Genomic DNA, 16290 nt, shown 5'->3' with positions numbered 1-16290 from the left:
GACCAGAGGCGGACCCGCCCCACTACGCATGCGTCCCCTCTGCGCCCCGCCCCCTGACGTTAGGGAGGAGGCTTTGCGTGCTTACGCAACAGGGGCGGGGCTAAGGGAACTTCTACGCTTCTGTGCCCGCGGCTCCGCGCTGCTCTGGGCATACCGGGGCCAGGATGGCATCGACTCCGGGGGACAGCGGGACCGCTTGCACGGTGAGAGTCGGGGCTCCGCGGGGGCGCCTCAGCCGCTGCGGTGATCTTTGCCTCGCCAGGGACCAGGCGTGATTTTGGGGTGCGAGCAGGGCCGGTTACTAAATAAGTGGGCTGAGCTTGGGCTTACTTGACTTTAGTAGTGAAGAATGTCACATGCGTGTGTGGCGAACGCCGGGCAACTGCGCACGGTCGGTCAGCAGAGGTAGCAGGAGAGCTGTGGGGCGGGGCCTGGCAGGTGCTGGCATGATCCTGAAGAGGGCACCGTGGAGCGGTCTCGGGGAGCGTGACTCCCAGGCTGTAAGGGTGGCCGTGGTGGAGGTGATGAAACCAGGTCAGGCAACCTCACCTCTGACCCCGGCTCTCATCGGCCTGCCCCTACTGTCCTTGCAGCTGGAATTCGCTGTGCAAATGACCTGTCAGAGCTGCGTGGATGCGGTTCGCCAGTCCCTGCATGGGGTGGCAGGTAAGAGTTCCAGGTGGACAGCTGTCCCTAAACCTCCGTCAGGGGCTAGGCGCAAGCTCTTCCGTCAACTCAATTCCCATTTCACAGATACCAAAACTGAGACCCAGAGTGAGGGAGGAATTGTTCTCTGAGCTGGACCTCACCTCTATACCTGATGAAGGAGTAGGTGGCAATTGTCTTGTTGGTCTCAGTTCCTGAACCTCAGGTATCCTGGAGCCTGAGGAATCCGGCTGAAAGGGAGCTCCAGACTACAGAAAGAATTCCGGGAATGCAGTCCTTGCTAGAGAAACTGCAGGATCTTAATTAAGCAAACAGCAGCCCTGGCTATGTAGCATCCTAAGTGGCACCTGGTACCCAAAAGTCATCTGGTCTGGGGGGTGACCTGGCATAGGTGGAGAGATTGGATCCTGCTCAGTATCCCTCCAAGCATTCAACAGGGGCCCAGCCCTGCTTGTGGGCCACCCCTGGGTGCTGTAGGGAGCCATTTCCCTACAGGGGCATCAAGCTCTGGGGTAAAACGTGAGCTTGGGGAGGGATGAGATGAGAGGGGCTGGGAGCCTGGGACAGTGGTGGTGGCACAGGACCACCCTGTACAGCAGTGTATCCCAGTAGTTAGAGGCATGAGCCTAGACGGTTGGAATTCACACACACCCTTTTTGCCACTTCATAGCACCATGGCGTGTGTGAGGGTCTTTCTTGCCTCTGTTTCTCTAGCTTTTAAACGGAGACTCTCATAGCACCTCGTCTGGAGGCCCATGGTGACAAGAAGCTTAGTGAAGACCCAGACATCCCTTGAGCAGAGTCTGGTGTGTAAAACCTCGCAGTTGAGGGGGCTCTCAGGGACCCAGGCCCCTCTGTAGGGTTACCGAACACGGCGGGAATCCTTTTCCGTCTGGCAGAAATCTTTGTCTCCCAGAGCTGCTGCTCTAGGACTATCCCCAGGTGGATGGCTTTCCCAGTAGAAGTTTATTTTTGAAAAGTCTAAGAGACCTGATGTCCAAATTCAGGGCTGGCTTTCTCCCTCTGGTCAGTTCTGAGGGGAAGCTCTTTGTCTCTGCAACTTGTTTCCCGGTGCCTCGGAGAGCCCCATGTGACTGGTCAACCACCTTCCTCCTCGTCTGCTTCCTTAATCTGCCCCTTCACACTCTACAGGGAGCCCTGGTGGCATAGTGACTGCCTGTTGGGCTGCTGGCCATAAGGTCAGCAGTTTGAAACCACCAGCTGCTCTGCGAGAAAAAGATGAGACTTTCTCCTCCTGTGAAGAGTTACAGTCTCGAGGAGCTAATACCAAGGGCTCAACGAGAAAGAAAATGTTTTGAGAATGATGATGGCAACATCTACAAATGTGCTCCATACAATTGATGTATGGATTGTTATAAGAGCTGTAAGAGACCCCAATATAATGATAGATTAAAATAAAAAAAATTTTAAAGAAAAAAAAAGTTACAGTCTCGTAACCCACAAGGGGCCTTTCTAGCCAGTCCTGTTGGGTTGCTATGAGTCACAGAATTGACGGGTTGGCAGAGTTTGAGTTTCTTGAGCTATTTTATGAGGGGTTGACTACGCTCAGTCTGTCTCATGAACACAATAAAGAGAATCCTTTCACAAATGGCTCCATAACCACAGGCCTAGCTAGTTGGTTAGGATTAACAACATTTTTTTTTTTTTGGTGGTGGTGGTGGTATACAATTTCATCCATTACAGAGGGCTTACCCAGGATGGACTGACTGGGGTGGTGAAGAGACAAAACCTTGAAACTGGGTTAGTCTAATCTCTGCTTTGGAGTGCCCAATCTGGAGTTGGACAGAGCTGATATGTGGAATGTTCTGACCAAAGCTGCCGCAGGTCGTGAGGCCCTGCACTTCCTGTGAGCTTTCTGCCTGAGAGCGAGGACAGCTAGGTTTTTCTTGGACTGGCTCCGCCCTCAGTGGACTTTGCAGGCCCCAGATAACGACTGTGTGATATCTACTCTGGAGAGCTGGAGCAGCTTGGCTTTCTCTGGGGCTGGGCAGGGAAGCTGTAGTTTCCCAGAATTCATAGCTAGCCCTCTCTGGGAAGCCTGGTGCCATGGTTCCAGGGTTAAGTGGGAGGGGCTCTAGCCCAGGGCTCACTTCCTGGAGTTCCCTGTGGCTCTGACTGATCTGGGGATCCAGTCTTTTCCGTGGAAGTCAGGTGAAGCGTTCTGGAGAGGGTAACGGCAGGGAGCGTCCAGCCCTCCCCCTTTGGGAGCAGAGAGCACCTCTCTCCAAACCACACAGGGACTTCATCTGTGGGCTCCCTGCTGCCGCCCTTGGCCCCCTAGCAGCTTTCCCACCTACAAGCCAGAGGTATACAAAACTCTGAAGGAAAACAACCGCCCACCTTGAATCATCTACCCAGCAGAAGTGCCCCTCAAATACAATGCTGAAATGACGCTATCTCCGGATACACAGGAAGGACAGGAATTGGGGGAAATTCCTTACAAGAAACAAAAAGGAGTTCTTCAGCTAGGAAATCAACCATGGCCAGCAACAATCCGAGATCAATATACATGGCACCACCACCCAGAAGTCAACCCCGAGAGAAACAACCAACCAGCAAACCCACTGCTGACTCCTATCGTGGTGTCCAGAGTAAAACAAACTGACCAGACTGAAAATAGGGATCCAGAGAGGTCTACTGGTCCTGGAGATGACTTCAAAGCAAACACTGGGGATGGTACAGTTACAGAACTTCCAAAGGGAGAGGAAGCCAAGTTGACTTCAAAAGCTTCCGTGAAGGGGGTCGGGAGCAGCGTACTGTGAGAGGGAGGTTGGTGGAGGAGGAGCCTGGGAGCCATGCCAGAGTTAAAGACAACCGAGGTAAACATTGTAAATACACCATTCTGTAGTGACAGCGTCTGAGTGGAGGCGTAGATAGACGCTGGGCTGAATGGGTATGGAAGGGAGCCGGGGAACATGTCCACAGATACATAGGGAGGGAGGGAGATAGGTAGGTAGATAGGGACACACATATGTACATGTATTTGACAGATAGTATTTGTGCTTGTGTGCTTACCTCCACCACAACTATATCCACGGATGTCCTGGAGCCTCCAGGAGTCATGGAAAAAACGCCTCGGCCACAGCCACACATATGGAGGGACTGAGTCTCTGGTCCTGGAAGCGCAGGACCCTAGTGTTACGGGACATCAGGGTCAACTGGCATGTCATGGTCCACAAAGTCCACATCCTATGTTGATGAGTTGTGTCTGGGGTCTTCAAAAGCCATTTGAAGTGTGACTATTGGTCTCTCGCTGAGCAGGGACAAGGCCATCAGACGTGGAAACGCTTAGCCCTGTGGCCTCATAGACTACTCCAACGATCGACTCTGCGACCGGAGGCCAGACGGTCCTCCGTGGTGCCTGGCTACCGTGGCTGTTTGCAAAGATCCCCTCGAAGGTCCTGGGTAGTGTGTATGCGGGCGGGCAGCTGTGGACCAGAGCTCGAAATCCTAAAGGAGCCCAGGTTTGCTGGTGGCTGGAGACTGGTGGACTTGGTCACCCTTGTGTCTGACACTGAACTCACACCTGTGGCTCAGCTTTCAGCTAAATACTAGGCCTCTAGGGAGACCAGTAACCACTAGTGATGGGTGGGATCCAGGGGGCTGTCTTTGCCCGCGGATATAGGTCCAAAGGAGGAAAGGCAGAGAAAGAAGGAGACGGGTGAGGTGATGTTGTGTCTGGGGAGGTGGCCATGCATTTGATGAAACAGAATGTAAATGAATCATCGTCCAATGTAAAACCCATGTTCTGCCCTGTAACCTTCACCCAATTCACAAGAAAAAGGTGAAAGAAAAGAAAAAAAAAGTTGAGAGAAAAAAACCAAAAATTGGAAAGGGATTCTAAGATCAGGGACCCTCCCAAAGCTGCCCAGCTGGAAGGTCTATAAGCCAGCACCCGGGAGCCCTGGTTCCTGCATGGCCTGGTGGTCCGCAGCAGGGCTGGCAACTGGAGTCTGTCCCTGTCGTCTCTGTGCCCAGCACAGCGCTTCCCAGCCTGCGGTTGCCCTCTGCCCTTTCTCCTTTCAGGCGTCCAGAGCGTGGAGGTCCAGTTGGAGAACCAGATGGTCGTGGTACAGACCACCTTGCCCAGTCCAAAGGTTCAGGCCCTCCTGGAAGGCACGGGGCGGCAGGCCGTACTCAAAGGCATGGGCAGTAGCATATTACGTGAGTAGCCACTGTGGCCTTGGTCTTGGCTAGTTGGGGAGGAAGGGGACCTGGATCCGGGGCCGATGGGCTCTGGATTGGAGTGGCTTTGGGGAATCTGAAGGGATATGGGGTTTTCTCCCAAACCATGAAGGGGAGGCGGGTTGGGTGATAGAGTGATCCACTTGGGTGTCCGCTGCCTTGCAGAGAATTGGGAGGCAGCGGTGGCCATTCTGGAGGGGCTTGGCCCCGTGCAGGGGGTGGTGCGCTTCCTTCAGCTGACCCCTGAACAGTGCCTCATCGAGGGGACCATTGATGGCCTGGAACCTGGCCCTCATGGCCTCCATGTCCATCAGTACGGGGACCTGACCAGCAACTGTGCCAGGTGAGTGGCCTGGAATCTCCCTGGGAGCATCTTTATCCCACCTGTCGAACACCTGCTGGGCCCAGATTTCTGCTCACACATTTCCACACTGGGTTCTCACTGGTGCCCTGTGAGGTACATGCACACATGCCAGCTGAGACGAGGAAACACGCTCAAAGAGATGAAGCAGCTTGCAAGGCAACTCCTGCATCACAGTATTTGTCACACTGTCACGTGGCCATTTATTGACTCACCTGTGTCTTCTCTCGGACCAGAGCTCTCTGAGGGGAAAACCATGACTAATTGTCATGGAAGCCTCTTCTCAGAGCCCAGCACAGAGTGGGCCTGTTTATCGAATGGATGGATAGATGAGTGGGTGGGTGTTTGGATGGATGGATGATGGGTGGGTGGGTGGATGATGGATGGAAGGGGAGATAAAAATGGGTGGGTGGATGATGGATGGAAGGGCAGGTAAATGATGGATGGGTGGGTGGAAAATGGATGGATGGGTGGGTGCATGATGGATGGGTAGGTGAGTGGACGATGGCTGGAAGGGCAGGTCAATGATGGGTGGGTGGGTGGATGATGGATTCGTGGGTGGGTGAGTTGGTTCAAATTCCAGCTCTCTGTAGCCTTTCGATTTCAATTGATGGGTGACAGGTAGTCCAGCCCTTTAATGCACTCAGTTGGTCCGCTAGCTGCTATTTCCCTTACTACCTGATGCCTTCTCTTCCTAGCTGTGGGGACCACTTTAACCCCGATGGAACGACTCATGGTGGCCCCGAGGACGCTGATCGGGTAAGTGTCGGCCGGGGTTGAACTTGGACCAGAGAAAAACCAAGATTCCAGAGGCAGAGCAAGTAGCTCCTGGGACATAGGGAGATTCCCCTCTTATTTCATGGTGCCCCAAGCTGCTCTTCCATGAAGTATTCTGTGGATGTTGGGGGGCAGCTGTGCTCATGTTTACCCAAGGACTGGTGCTGTGTCCGATACCCCTGTGGGGAAATGGCTCCCCACAGTGCCCCGCCCCTGGTCTGGGCCCCTGCTGAATGCCTGGATGGACACTGAGCAGGATCCAAGGACACCCAGTACCCCCCTCAGCGCTGGCCATTTTGCCTCAGGTGTCCCAACCCACTGGTCTTCCCTTCTTGTCTTGGTGAAAGTTTGCGGGATAGGTACGTCTTCAATCCTCCCTACGTGCCTAATTTGCATAACAGGTTGTTTGGCCTTTGGACGGCTCTGTGAGGTTTCACAGGCAGACACTGCTCCCTGCCCTTTGCTGGACGCTGGTGCAGCGTTTCCGTGGCGCTCACTGACAGCGTCCTGTCCATGCAGAGGGCATTGGGTATTCACTGCTGTGAATCAAAGCACCGTAACGCTTCTGGGCTTACAGCCATAGACGTTTCTACCCCACAGGTCCTGGGGGTCTGGGGAGGGTGCACAGCCTGCCTGGGGGCTCGGCCTCGGGGTCTCACCGTTTTAAGACTGCAGGCATCTCCTGACTCCCCAGGGGGAGAGTCTGCATCAGGCTCACCGCCATGGCTATTAGCTGGCCTCCGTCTCACTGGTCCCCAGCCAGAGACATCCCTTCTCTGCCACGAGGGTTTCTTCCCAGGGCAGCGGGCTTCCCCCAAGCCGGAGAGTGAGAGTGACCATCCAGGACTGAAGTCCCGCTCTTTGTGTAACCTAACCTTGGCAGTGACACTTGGTGGGACCCACAGGCAAAGGAGGGTGTGACATGGTGGTCAAGCTTTGGGCTGCTAGACAGGAGGTTGGCCTTTGAACCCACCAACCACTCCGAGGAGAAAGACGTGACAGTCTGCTTCCGTAAAGGATGCAGTAATTAAGAGCCGTCCAGGCAGTTCTGGCTCCCAGCAGCCCTGGGACACTGCCCAGGCTTCCACCAGCCGCCCAGTAACCGCTCTCCTTGAGCTCACGGTTGTAGCCACTATATCACCCATCTCATTGGGGGCCTTCCTCTTTCTTTTAAAATAATTTTATTGGGGGCTCGGACAACTCTTACCACAGTCCATCCATCCATTGTGTCAAGCACATTTGTACATTTGTTGCCCTCATCATTCTCCAAACATTTGCTTTCTGCTTGAGCCCTTGGGATCAGCTCCTCATTCCCCCCCCCTCCCTGTTCCCCCCTCCCTCACGAACCCTTAATAATCTATAAATTATTATTTTTTCATGTCTTACACTATCCGACATCTCCCTTCACCCACTTTTCTGTTGTCTGTCCTCCATGGAGGGGGTTATATGTAGATCCTTGGGATCGGTTCCCTCTTTCTACCCAACCTTCCCCTTCCCCTCCTGGTATCACTACTCTCATTATTGATCTGGAGTGTTTATGTGTCCTGGATTCCCTGTGTTCCCAGTTCTTATCTGAACCAGTGTACATCCTCTGGTCTAGCTGGATTTGTAAGGTGGAATTGGGATCATGATAGTGGGTGTGTGTGTGAAGCATTAAAGACCTAGAAGAAAGTTGTGTGTTTCCATTGCATCACTGTACTCTGGTTGGTCTCCTCCCTGCGACCTTTCTGTAAGCGGATGTCCAGTTGCCTACAGATGGGCTTTGGGTCTCCACTCCGCACTCCCCCTCATTCGCAATGTGGGCCTTGCTCTTTCTTATGGACCCTCTGCCTTAGCAAGCATGATGCCCTTCTCCAGGAACTGGGCCATCCTGGTGACAGGTTCAAAAACACAGATGACGTCTCACTGCCCTCGCTTTTAAAGACCATTCTGGCTGGACTTCCTCTAAGACCCAGGGTGGTTTCAATGTTCTTTGCCGACCCTCAAAGACTTTCATGCGTGGATCTTCCTCATTCGCTGTCCAGCTTTTGCTGGGAATACCGGGTGGCTTAAAATCAGGAAAGGAGGGCGTCCAGGTTGCCTCCTCTCACCGTATTATTCAGTCTGTCTGCTGAGCAAATCCTCAGAGAAGCTGGCTTCCGTGAAGAAGAGTGTGGCGTCAGGATTGGAGGAAGGCATTTCATTTCCACCTGCGACCGACAGAGGTGGCTCGCTGAAAATGAGAACCCGTGGCACTTGCTGATGGAGATGAAGGACTGCAGCCTCAGTGTGGGTGGCAGCTCAGTGTCAAGCAGACCCCCATCCTCACAGCCGGACAAGTGAATGGAGACAAGGTTGAAGGTGTCAAGGATTTTGTCTCGCGTAGAAGCCACCTTCAGTGTTCACGGAAGCAGCAGTCAAGGGGGCAAAAGACGCGTTATGCTGGGTCAACCTGCTGCACGAGACCTCTTCAGAGCCCTGGAAAGCAAGGACCTTACTCTGAGGATTGAGGTGCGCCTGCCCCGAGCCTCGGTATTTTTCAGTTGCCTTCTACGCGTGTGAAAGTGGGACCTTGCCTAAGGAAGCCCAGAGAAGAACCAATGTGCCTCAACCGTGCTGCTGGCAAAGAAGACTGAAAGTACCGTCAACTGCCAAAAGGCCAACGGATCTGTCTTGGCAGAAGTCTGGCCAGAGTGTTCTTTAGCGGCAAAAATGGCCAGATTCATCTCACATACTTTGGCTGTGTTGTCAGGAGCAACCAGCCCCTGGAGAAGGACATCGCGCTGGTGATGCAGAGGGGCCTCCAAAGACAGGAAGTCCCTCCAGGAGATGGAGTGACACCGGGGCTGCCACACAGGGCCTGGGCTTCGTCCTGTTGGGCATAACCAACTCGATGGCACCTCACAATAACAGCAGTTGCATACTCGGCAGCCGAACCAGGGAAAGCCCTGTGGGGCTCATCCAGCTCTGCCCCGTGAGTCGGAATTGACTCGGGAGCAATGACGTTGGCTTGGGTTTGGCCTAGGAAGAGGTGGCACTCTTGCCTCAGACGGCGTGGAATGGCAGGCCCTCAGCACCTGACACAGCCAGGAGTGGCAGGCGGCCTCCCTGGGGACCTGTGCCTCCTCCCTGGATCTCTCTTGGGGCCGGAAGCTGAGGGGACTGTTGCCAGCATCTGGAAATATGGGGGGAACGGAGCACGCATAGGACAGGGCCGTTGTGATCGCTGTGTGCTCACAGCGGTGGGTTTCGCACACATGGGAATGACTTCAGAGCAGGACTTCCCTCCAGGCCTGGCTGCCCCTGGATGATCTCCAAACTTCCTTCCCTCCTTGACTCTGGCTCCAGGTCTTCCCCTTGGCACACTCTGCTAGGGAGGGATTTCTTGCAAACCCACCTGGGACCCTCTGTGGCTCCCCAGTGTGGCTCTCCAGTGTCCAAAGGCACAGGAATCTCGGGGTGGCCTAGGCCCTCTGCTGGCCCAGTCCACCTGTCTCATATGCCACCTGCTGCTGAGCTATGCTCCCAGCTGGCTGCCAGGCCCCCTCTGCCCAGCCTGGGAGATGCTCGCTGAGTCTCCCTATTGCTTCCCCACCTTGGTCTTTCTCCCTGAAAAGCCCCCCAACACGGGTGATGAGAGGAAGACAGAGAAAGCAGGCCAGGCGCTTGTGAGGCTGGGAGCTGCTTTGGGGCCCAGCCACAAGCTCCTGTGGACCAGCCAGGGTGACACAAGCGCTTGCTTCTGTCTGAAGTGTCAGGCTGGGGACAGTTTCTCTGCACAGAGGTGGGTCTCTGTGGCCCATCAGTAAGGGCCTGACCCCCACATTCCTGCACATGCCCCGTGTTCCCTGTAACCGGCCACTTCTCTGTCTGCTCCCACTGTGCGGCGAGGTGACCCGTACCCCAGGACCTTTGTGCCGTGGGCTCCGGTCCATCCCGAAGCACCCCTGGAGGAAGGAGCAGAACTGGCCCCTGCAGTCCCCTTGGCTGTTGCCTTCGTGGGCTGAGGAGCCCTGGTGGTGCAGTGGTTAAGCACTCAGCTTTGAACCCAGAGTGGTGGTCCAAACCCCCTCGCAGCTGCCTGCAGGAGGAAGATGGTGCGGTCTGTGCCCAGGAAGATTATAGTCCTGGAAGCCCCGGGCGGGGGGGCAGTCCACTCTGTCCCGAGGGGCTGTTCTGAGTCAGAACCGGCTCTGTGGCAGTGGGCTCCTCTCGACAGGAGTGGGTCGCCACGCCTTTTCTTCCAGGGGATGGCTGGTGGAGTCGACCCACCAGCCTCTGAATTAGCAGTCAAGCCTTTAACCCCTGGCCTGACAGGGCTCCCTCCCCATGGCCTAGCAGCTTTTTCCCATGAGAGGTGCTTGGTGGCTGTGAGGATGTTCACCTTCCTGGGGAAAGGTGGGCCCCTTGTCCCTTGTGTTCTCACAGTACCTCGAGACAGGGAGACTCAGAAGAATCAGGGACGCAACCTTGGCCATCTTCAGCCAGCCCACGAGGATGGTGGGTGGCTTCCGGGGCTCACAGAGCCACCGGGAGGCTGGAGACCAGGCTTGGTGAGAAGCAGGCACAGGGTCCGCTCTGAGGCTGCACAGGGCCATTGGAGGAACAGTCTGGTTGGGTCCGGCAACCCGTCCTTCCCAGGGAGGGGGTGTCCAGTTCCCTGCCTTGAGCCCTGGGCCACTACTTGACCCTACCAGACTATGCCCTCAGAAGCTCTGGTGCTTTCTGGAAGTGGGGAAAGGAAATGAGGTGCTGGGAAACCAGCAGACCCAGCCCAGCTGCTGTCCCACCTGACCCAACCTCACTGGGTCCTGTTCCAGCACCGTGGAGACCTGGGGAACGTCCACGCGGATGCTGATGGCCGAGCGGTCTTCAGGATGGAGGACGATAAGCTGAAGGTATGGCGGGAAAGAGGATTCGGGGGGCTATGTTAGTCTGGGTAGAGAGAAAAACATCCAGAGATACTTGGGAATAAGAAACAGCTGTATGGGAGGGGGGAGCGGGAAGGGAAGGGAAAAATGAGGACCTGATGCCAGGGGCTTAAGTGGAGAGCAAATGTTTTGGGAATGTTGAGGGCAATGAATGTACAGATGTGCTTTACACAATTGATGTATGTATGCATTGTGATAAGAGTTGTTTGATCCCCAAATTAAATGATTAAATAAAAAATTTTTTAAAAGAAAAGCAAGAAATAAACAGCTTTATAACAAAGAACAATTGTACATTAAGAAAACATCCCAGGCCAGTCCAGTTCAAGTCCCTAAGTCCAATATTAGCCCATCTGTGTGATACCCGTGGATCCAGTGGTGCTGGCGTGGGTCTCCACGCGGCTCTTCCAGCTCCAGGGCTCTGGTTCCATCAGTGGTCTCCATGGGGCTTGTCAGCAGGAAGACAAGCAGAGTGTCTACGTGTGTAACTCGTCTCCAGTGAGTTATTTATCTCCTTGGAACCTCCAAATGAGGTCATCAAGCTGCGACCTGATTGGCAGGGCTAGATTCCACCCCTTCGCAAGTTAACTGGAGGTGATGTCACTGCCACAGGGCTCTTCCCTCCAGCTGAGGTGTTGCCTCCCCTCAGGTGTGGGACGTGATTGGCCGCAGCCTGGTGATCGATGAGGGGGAAGATGACCTGGGCCGAGGTAGCCACCCCTTGTCCAAGGTCACCGGGAACTCTGGCAAGAGGTGAGTGCCCAGGGGGAGGCTGCACTCTGCTCCAGCACAGGCGCCCCGAGGCCCAGACCAGCAGCCCTTGACCTCACGTTCTCCCGCAGGCTGGCCTGTGGCATCATCGCACGCTCCTCGGGCCTGTTCCAGAACCCCAAGCAGATCTGCTCCTGTGACGGCATCACCATCTGGGAGGAGCGGGGCCGGCCCATCGCTGGCAAGGGCCGCAAGGAACCTGCCCAGCGCCCTGCCCACCTCTGAGTCTGACACTGCCCAGCTGAGCAGCCTCCATTTCAGAAGGCTCCCAGGGAGCCCTAGCCCTGGGAAAACTAGGGTCTGGACAGGGAGGGTGTCTGCCACACCCTTCCCCTTAGCTCATTAAAGCTTTATTTTCACGTGGGACTTCACACTTGTCACTGTCTCCAGGTGCCTCACTGGGACGGTGTCAGCCGGGCCACCGCTTGGCCATGGAACCAGACAAACCTGAGCCAGAGCCACACACCTCCTGAGGTCCCCATTGGTCTCTCCCTGAAGGACCGTAGCAGCCGTCTCATGTCTGGGCCCTGCCGCCCTCCCTAGGCTGATTGGAGCCAAGCCAAATCAAGACACATGACCCTCCCTGGCCAATCGGTCCTTTCCCCGAGAAATCAGATCTGATCCAGCTCTAGTGTTCTCCTTCCTGTGGCTGGACCACCACAAGGTGTGTTCGGCTGAGTTCTTTGAGAACAGCTCACGTACTTGTAGAAGTGGGTTAGGTCCATCCCGGTTTCAAGCCCACGGATCGGATATTAAGCTGCAGTGGCTTCTCTGGACTCACGAGGCTGTGGAGGCTGACAAGCCCAAGCCCACAGGCTGCAGGGGCCGGTTAATCCAAGGGCAGCAGGTCGGCTTGTGTCTGGAGAGGTGAATGAATCTGAGGTGGGCAGGTCGGCAGACCGGCTGTCCATGGCTCCCAGGATCGGCAGGCCATGTGGCTCCAATCCAAAGAACCCAAGGCCAGTGAGCCAGATACAGGATCCAGACCCAGCAAAAGGCAAGCAAGCTTCGGACAGCATCTCTATATAGGAAGTCAGCGCCATCCCCCCACCCCTGCAAGACCCCTGCTTCCAGTTGCATCAGGCTGTGACCTGAGACCAAAAGGGTTGCACTTCATCCTAATCTCACAGCAAATCCCATCAGGGAGGTGATGACATTGATTGTGTTAGGTCCCATTGGGTCCCATCGTGGGGGCTGGCGAGGCCTCTACTGCCAAACCTCTGAGAATCCTCACCCAGCAACCTCATCGCAAAACCTACCTATCACACAGGGACTGTGGTCCCTCAGTGCTGCTGGGACAAATGCCCCACGTGGGTGGCTTCTTAAACAGAAACGTTTTCTCACAGTTTGGGCGGCCCCAGGTGCAAATCCAGGGCACCCGCTGTAGAAGGCTCTCGTTCTGTCGGGTCTGGCACGGGTCTTTGGCTCTCTCCACCCCCCATTCCTTGACAGTCCTGATGCCGCATGGCCCTTCCACATCTGTGCTCCCTGGCGCCCATGCTAATTCTTCTCAGACCTTAAAAGCCACTGGGTTGAAAAAACACCCTGCTCGGGTGGCGAGGGCCTCATTCATATAACGAACTTCTAGTCCCAAATGGAGTTGTACCCGCAGGTCCTATGGTGCTAATATTACCATGCTTTGGCGGGGGACACTGCATTCCGTAACACGGGAACTGCGGGTAACCCTCACCTTGCTGACAGCATCTGAGAGAGCTGGTCTGCTGAGGAGTTGGAATGAGGCTGGAGGTGCCCTGCTCCAGGGCCTTTCCTGAGCCAGCTGCCGTCTGTCCTGCGACTCCACAGACCCTCTGCATGCTCCAACTGCGTTCCTTCCACCAGCCCCTTTTAAAAAATCTGCTTTCAGTTGATTTGCTCACAAGCAAAGGAATTTTAATCTAGGAAGTCCAGTGCTTGGTGCAGGCCTGGCACAGACTCAGGGTCAGTGGTGGTCACTCTGAGGAGCCAAGCAAAGCTCCCGGCTTTGTGGGTGGCTGATAGCCAGAGAAGAGCAGTGGGCCCCTCCCCCTTCACCCCTGGTGTGCTCTGCTTGGGACCCTCAGGAGCTTCTAGTGCTTGACCTAGGTTTAGATGCCCGCCCACCCCTGCTCTGCCTCCTTCAAGGTTTCTGGCTCCGTCTCTATCCTCAGCCCTCAACCTTGCTATCTCACCCAATCTCTGCTACATGGTTTTCCAGCTGTCCTTGGGTCCTGGAGAACTACATGCTTCTACTCCCGAGCCTGGCCAGTCCTTCCCCACCTCTGGGTCATTGCAGATAACCCTTGGGGGGCCCACAGCCCACCCGCACCACCTTAGGATGGTAGCTGGGTTTAACCTGTTCTTGGCCTTCTCCATCCCCACATTTCCCCTCTACAGGGTCAATGGGACCCCCTCGGCTTTTCTCTCTTCTGGCTCTTAGCCATGTGGTAGTTGGTGTGATTTTTTTTTTTTAATTTCAGAGTATTGTTCCAATGTCTTGAAGCCCCACCTGTAAAACAGAAGTGCAGTGTAGTCTCTGCTGCTTAGCACCCTGCCCAGGAACTGCCTAGGAACTGCCCGGGAGCTGTGGGGCTCCAGGGAGCACTGTGTGAGCAAGCCCGGCCGTGATGTGCTGCCTTGGAATGATAAGGGTAAGGTGCTGGATTACTAAGGGAAAGGCTGAAGGTTTGAACCCACCTGGAGGAGCTTCACAAGAGAAACCTGGTGGCCTGTTTCTGGGGGATACAATGCGCCGTCCCCTTTATGGTACCCTGCAGCTTTTTGCCAAGTCCACAGGGCTACCTGCATCATCGTTTGCCCAGTGCTTCACCATGATTCCCTTTTTCATCTTATTTATAAAGGAACATGTAATCAAATCCACTAATGCTGTACCTACAAAGCAGTAACTAAGTGCCAGGCCTGGTTCTAAACACTTACCATGCAGTCATTCGATTCCTCTTAGTGGCAGTACCAAGAGATAGATGCTATTCTTACCCCAAGGTACAACTGAGGCACAGAGTGGTTATCCAACTTTCCCAAGGCACCCAGCTGCTAACGGCACAGTCAGCATTCAGGCCCAGGTGGTCTGGTCTAAGGCCACACTCTAAGCCACTTTCTGATTCTCGTGGTCAAGTGTGGAAACAGGAGTCATTTGTCATAAATAGAAGCTTCTTGTCAAAAGAAAATACACCAGACAAACACGACAGTGCCTGAAGAATGCTGCTGACTGCTGAGGTCACAACGGAAGGCCGTGCGCACAGTGGCAGGTGGGAGATATAAAACCAAACTCAAGTTTATGAAAAGACCAGATTTCGGGAGAAAGAGTGCACTGATCCCAATGACCTACATATGCCCCCCTCCCTGGAGATAAGACAACAGAAAAGTGGGTGAAGGGAGACATGGGTCAGTGTAAGACATGAAAAAATAATTTATAAATTATCAAGGGTTCAGGAGGGAGAGGAAGGGACAAAGGAGCTGATTCTAAGGGCTGAAGTAGAAAGAAAATGTTTTGAAAATGATGACGGCAACAAACATACGTGTAGGGAACTGCGTGTCTCCCTACCCTGGATTTAAGCCATGAATTTACTCTTGGTTTCCTGCCATACAAACTGCCCTGAGGTTTGACTGCCCTTTGTCTCAATTCCCACCAGAGGGTGGCTGCTTTGACCTTTGCTAGGATTGGTGCTCTTTCACTAGCAGCTGCTATGCTCATTGGTCAATTCATGACTGGTGGCATCTCCCCCCCAGGCTCTCCAGGAATGCTTCATTAGCATACTTACCTGTTTGATCAGTTGCCCACCATTTCTTCCTTATTTAGAGATGCACGACTATTGGCTACCTCAGCTGTACCTTATTTTACATGTGATGTAATGGTGCCAGCCCTTCGCTGGCTATTTAAATCTCTGCTCTCAACTCAATAAATGAGGCTTGATCAGATTCCTGTCTTGCCTCCATTTCTCGCGCCCTTGCCCATCTTCATTCCCAGTCTCTCTTTCAGGTCCACGTTGTTGATGTCCCGCTGGTCGGGACACATACGCATATGCTTGACATGATGGATGGGTGGATGGATTGTGCTCAGAGCTATATGAGCCCCCCAGTAAATGATTTCAAAAACAAAAGACCAGACTTCGTGGTCTGATAGACACTGGCCAGAGACAATGGGCTTTCGACACCCTTCAACCTGGAACTGCATCTGCCCCTAGGAATCAGCTGATCGATGTCAACAGACAGACCTGTACAGTGAGCACCAGCACCCAGGAGGAAGGTTCTCAGTGCAATCAACCATATAGGACCAAAGGCAGCGTCTGCCGCAGGCATCCCTCAGAAGGCAGGGGAGGACAGGAAGGGCCGAATGGAACCAGGACACAGGGAAGGCGTGGGAAAAGTGCTGTGGCTACGTTGAAAGAACGACAGCCTGTGTCAGGAAGCCAGGTGTGTGGAGACGTGCTGCCCACGTTCACCCAGACTACCATCAACACCCAAACACAAGCGTCAATCAAAGACTCAATCAAAAAAGTCAAAGGAGAACGCACAAAGGGAAATCAATATCGAAGAAAGGACTAACCTCTAAAGTCCATAGGAAACTGTAACCCCCCAACAAGAAAAAAGATGAATAATCTAATTAAA

The 16290-nt window shown here is 54.3% G+C and overlaps 1 protein-coding gene across 1 annotated transcript; it reads left to right on the top strand.

Moving 5' to 3' along the window:
* Positions 1–50: 50 nt before the first annotated feature.
* Positions 51–12054, top strand: CCS (copper chaperone for superoxide dismutase). Its single transcript, XM_075545323.1, has 8 exons — positions 51–203; positions 594–666; positions 4714–4851; positions 5038–5215; positions 5932–5992; positions 10810–10887; positions 11567–11670; positions 11760–12054. The coding sequence occupies exons 1-8, from the start codon at positions 165–167 to the stop codon at positions 11911–11913; spliced, it is 825 nt and encodes a 274-aa protein (XP_075401438.1). The 5' UTR covers positions 51–164; the 3' UTR covers positions 11914–12054.
* The last annotated feature ends 4236 nt before the right edge of the window (positions 12055–16290 follow it).

Source organism: Tenrec ecaudatus, chromosome 4 (genome assembly GCF_050624435.1).
Source record: "Tenrec ecaudatus isolate mTenEca1 chromosome 4, mTenEca1.hap1, whole genome shotgun sequence".
In the NCBI taxonomy this organism is placed as follows: domain Eukaryota; kingdom Metazoa; phylum Chordata; class Mammalia; order Afrosoricida; family Tenrecidae; genus Tenrec; species Tenrec ecaudatus.
This window is presented reverse-complemented; position numbering and strand designations above follow the sequence as displayed.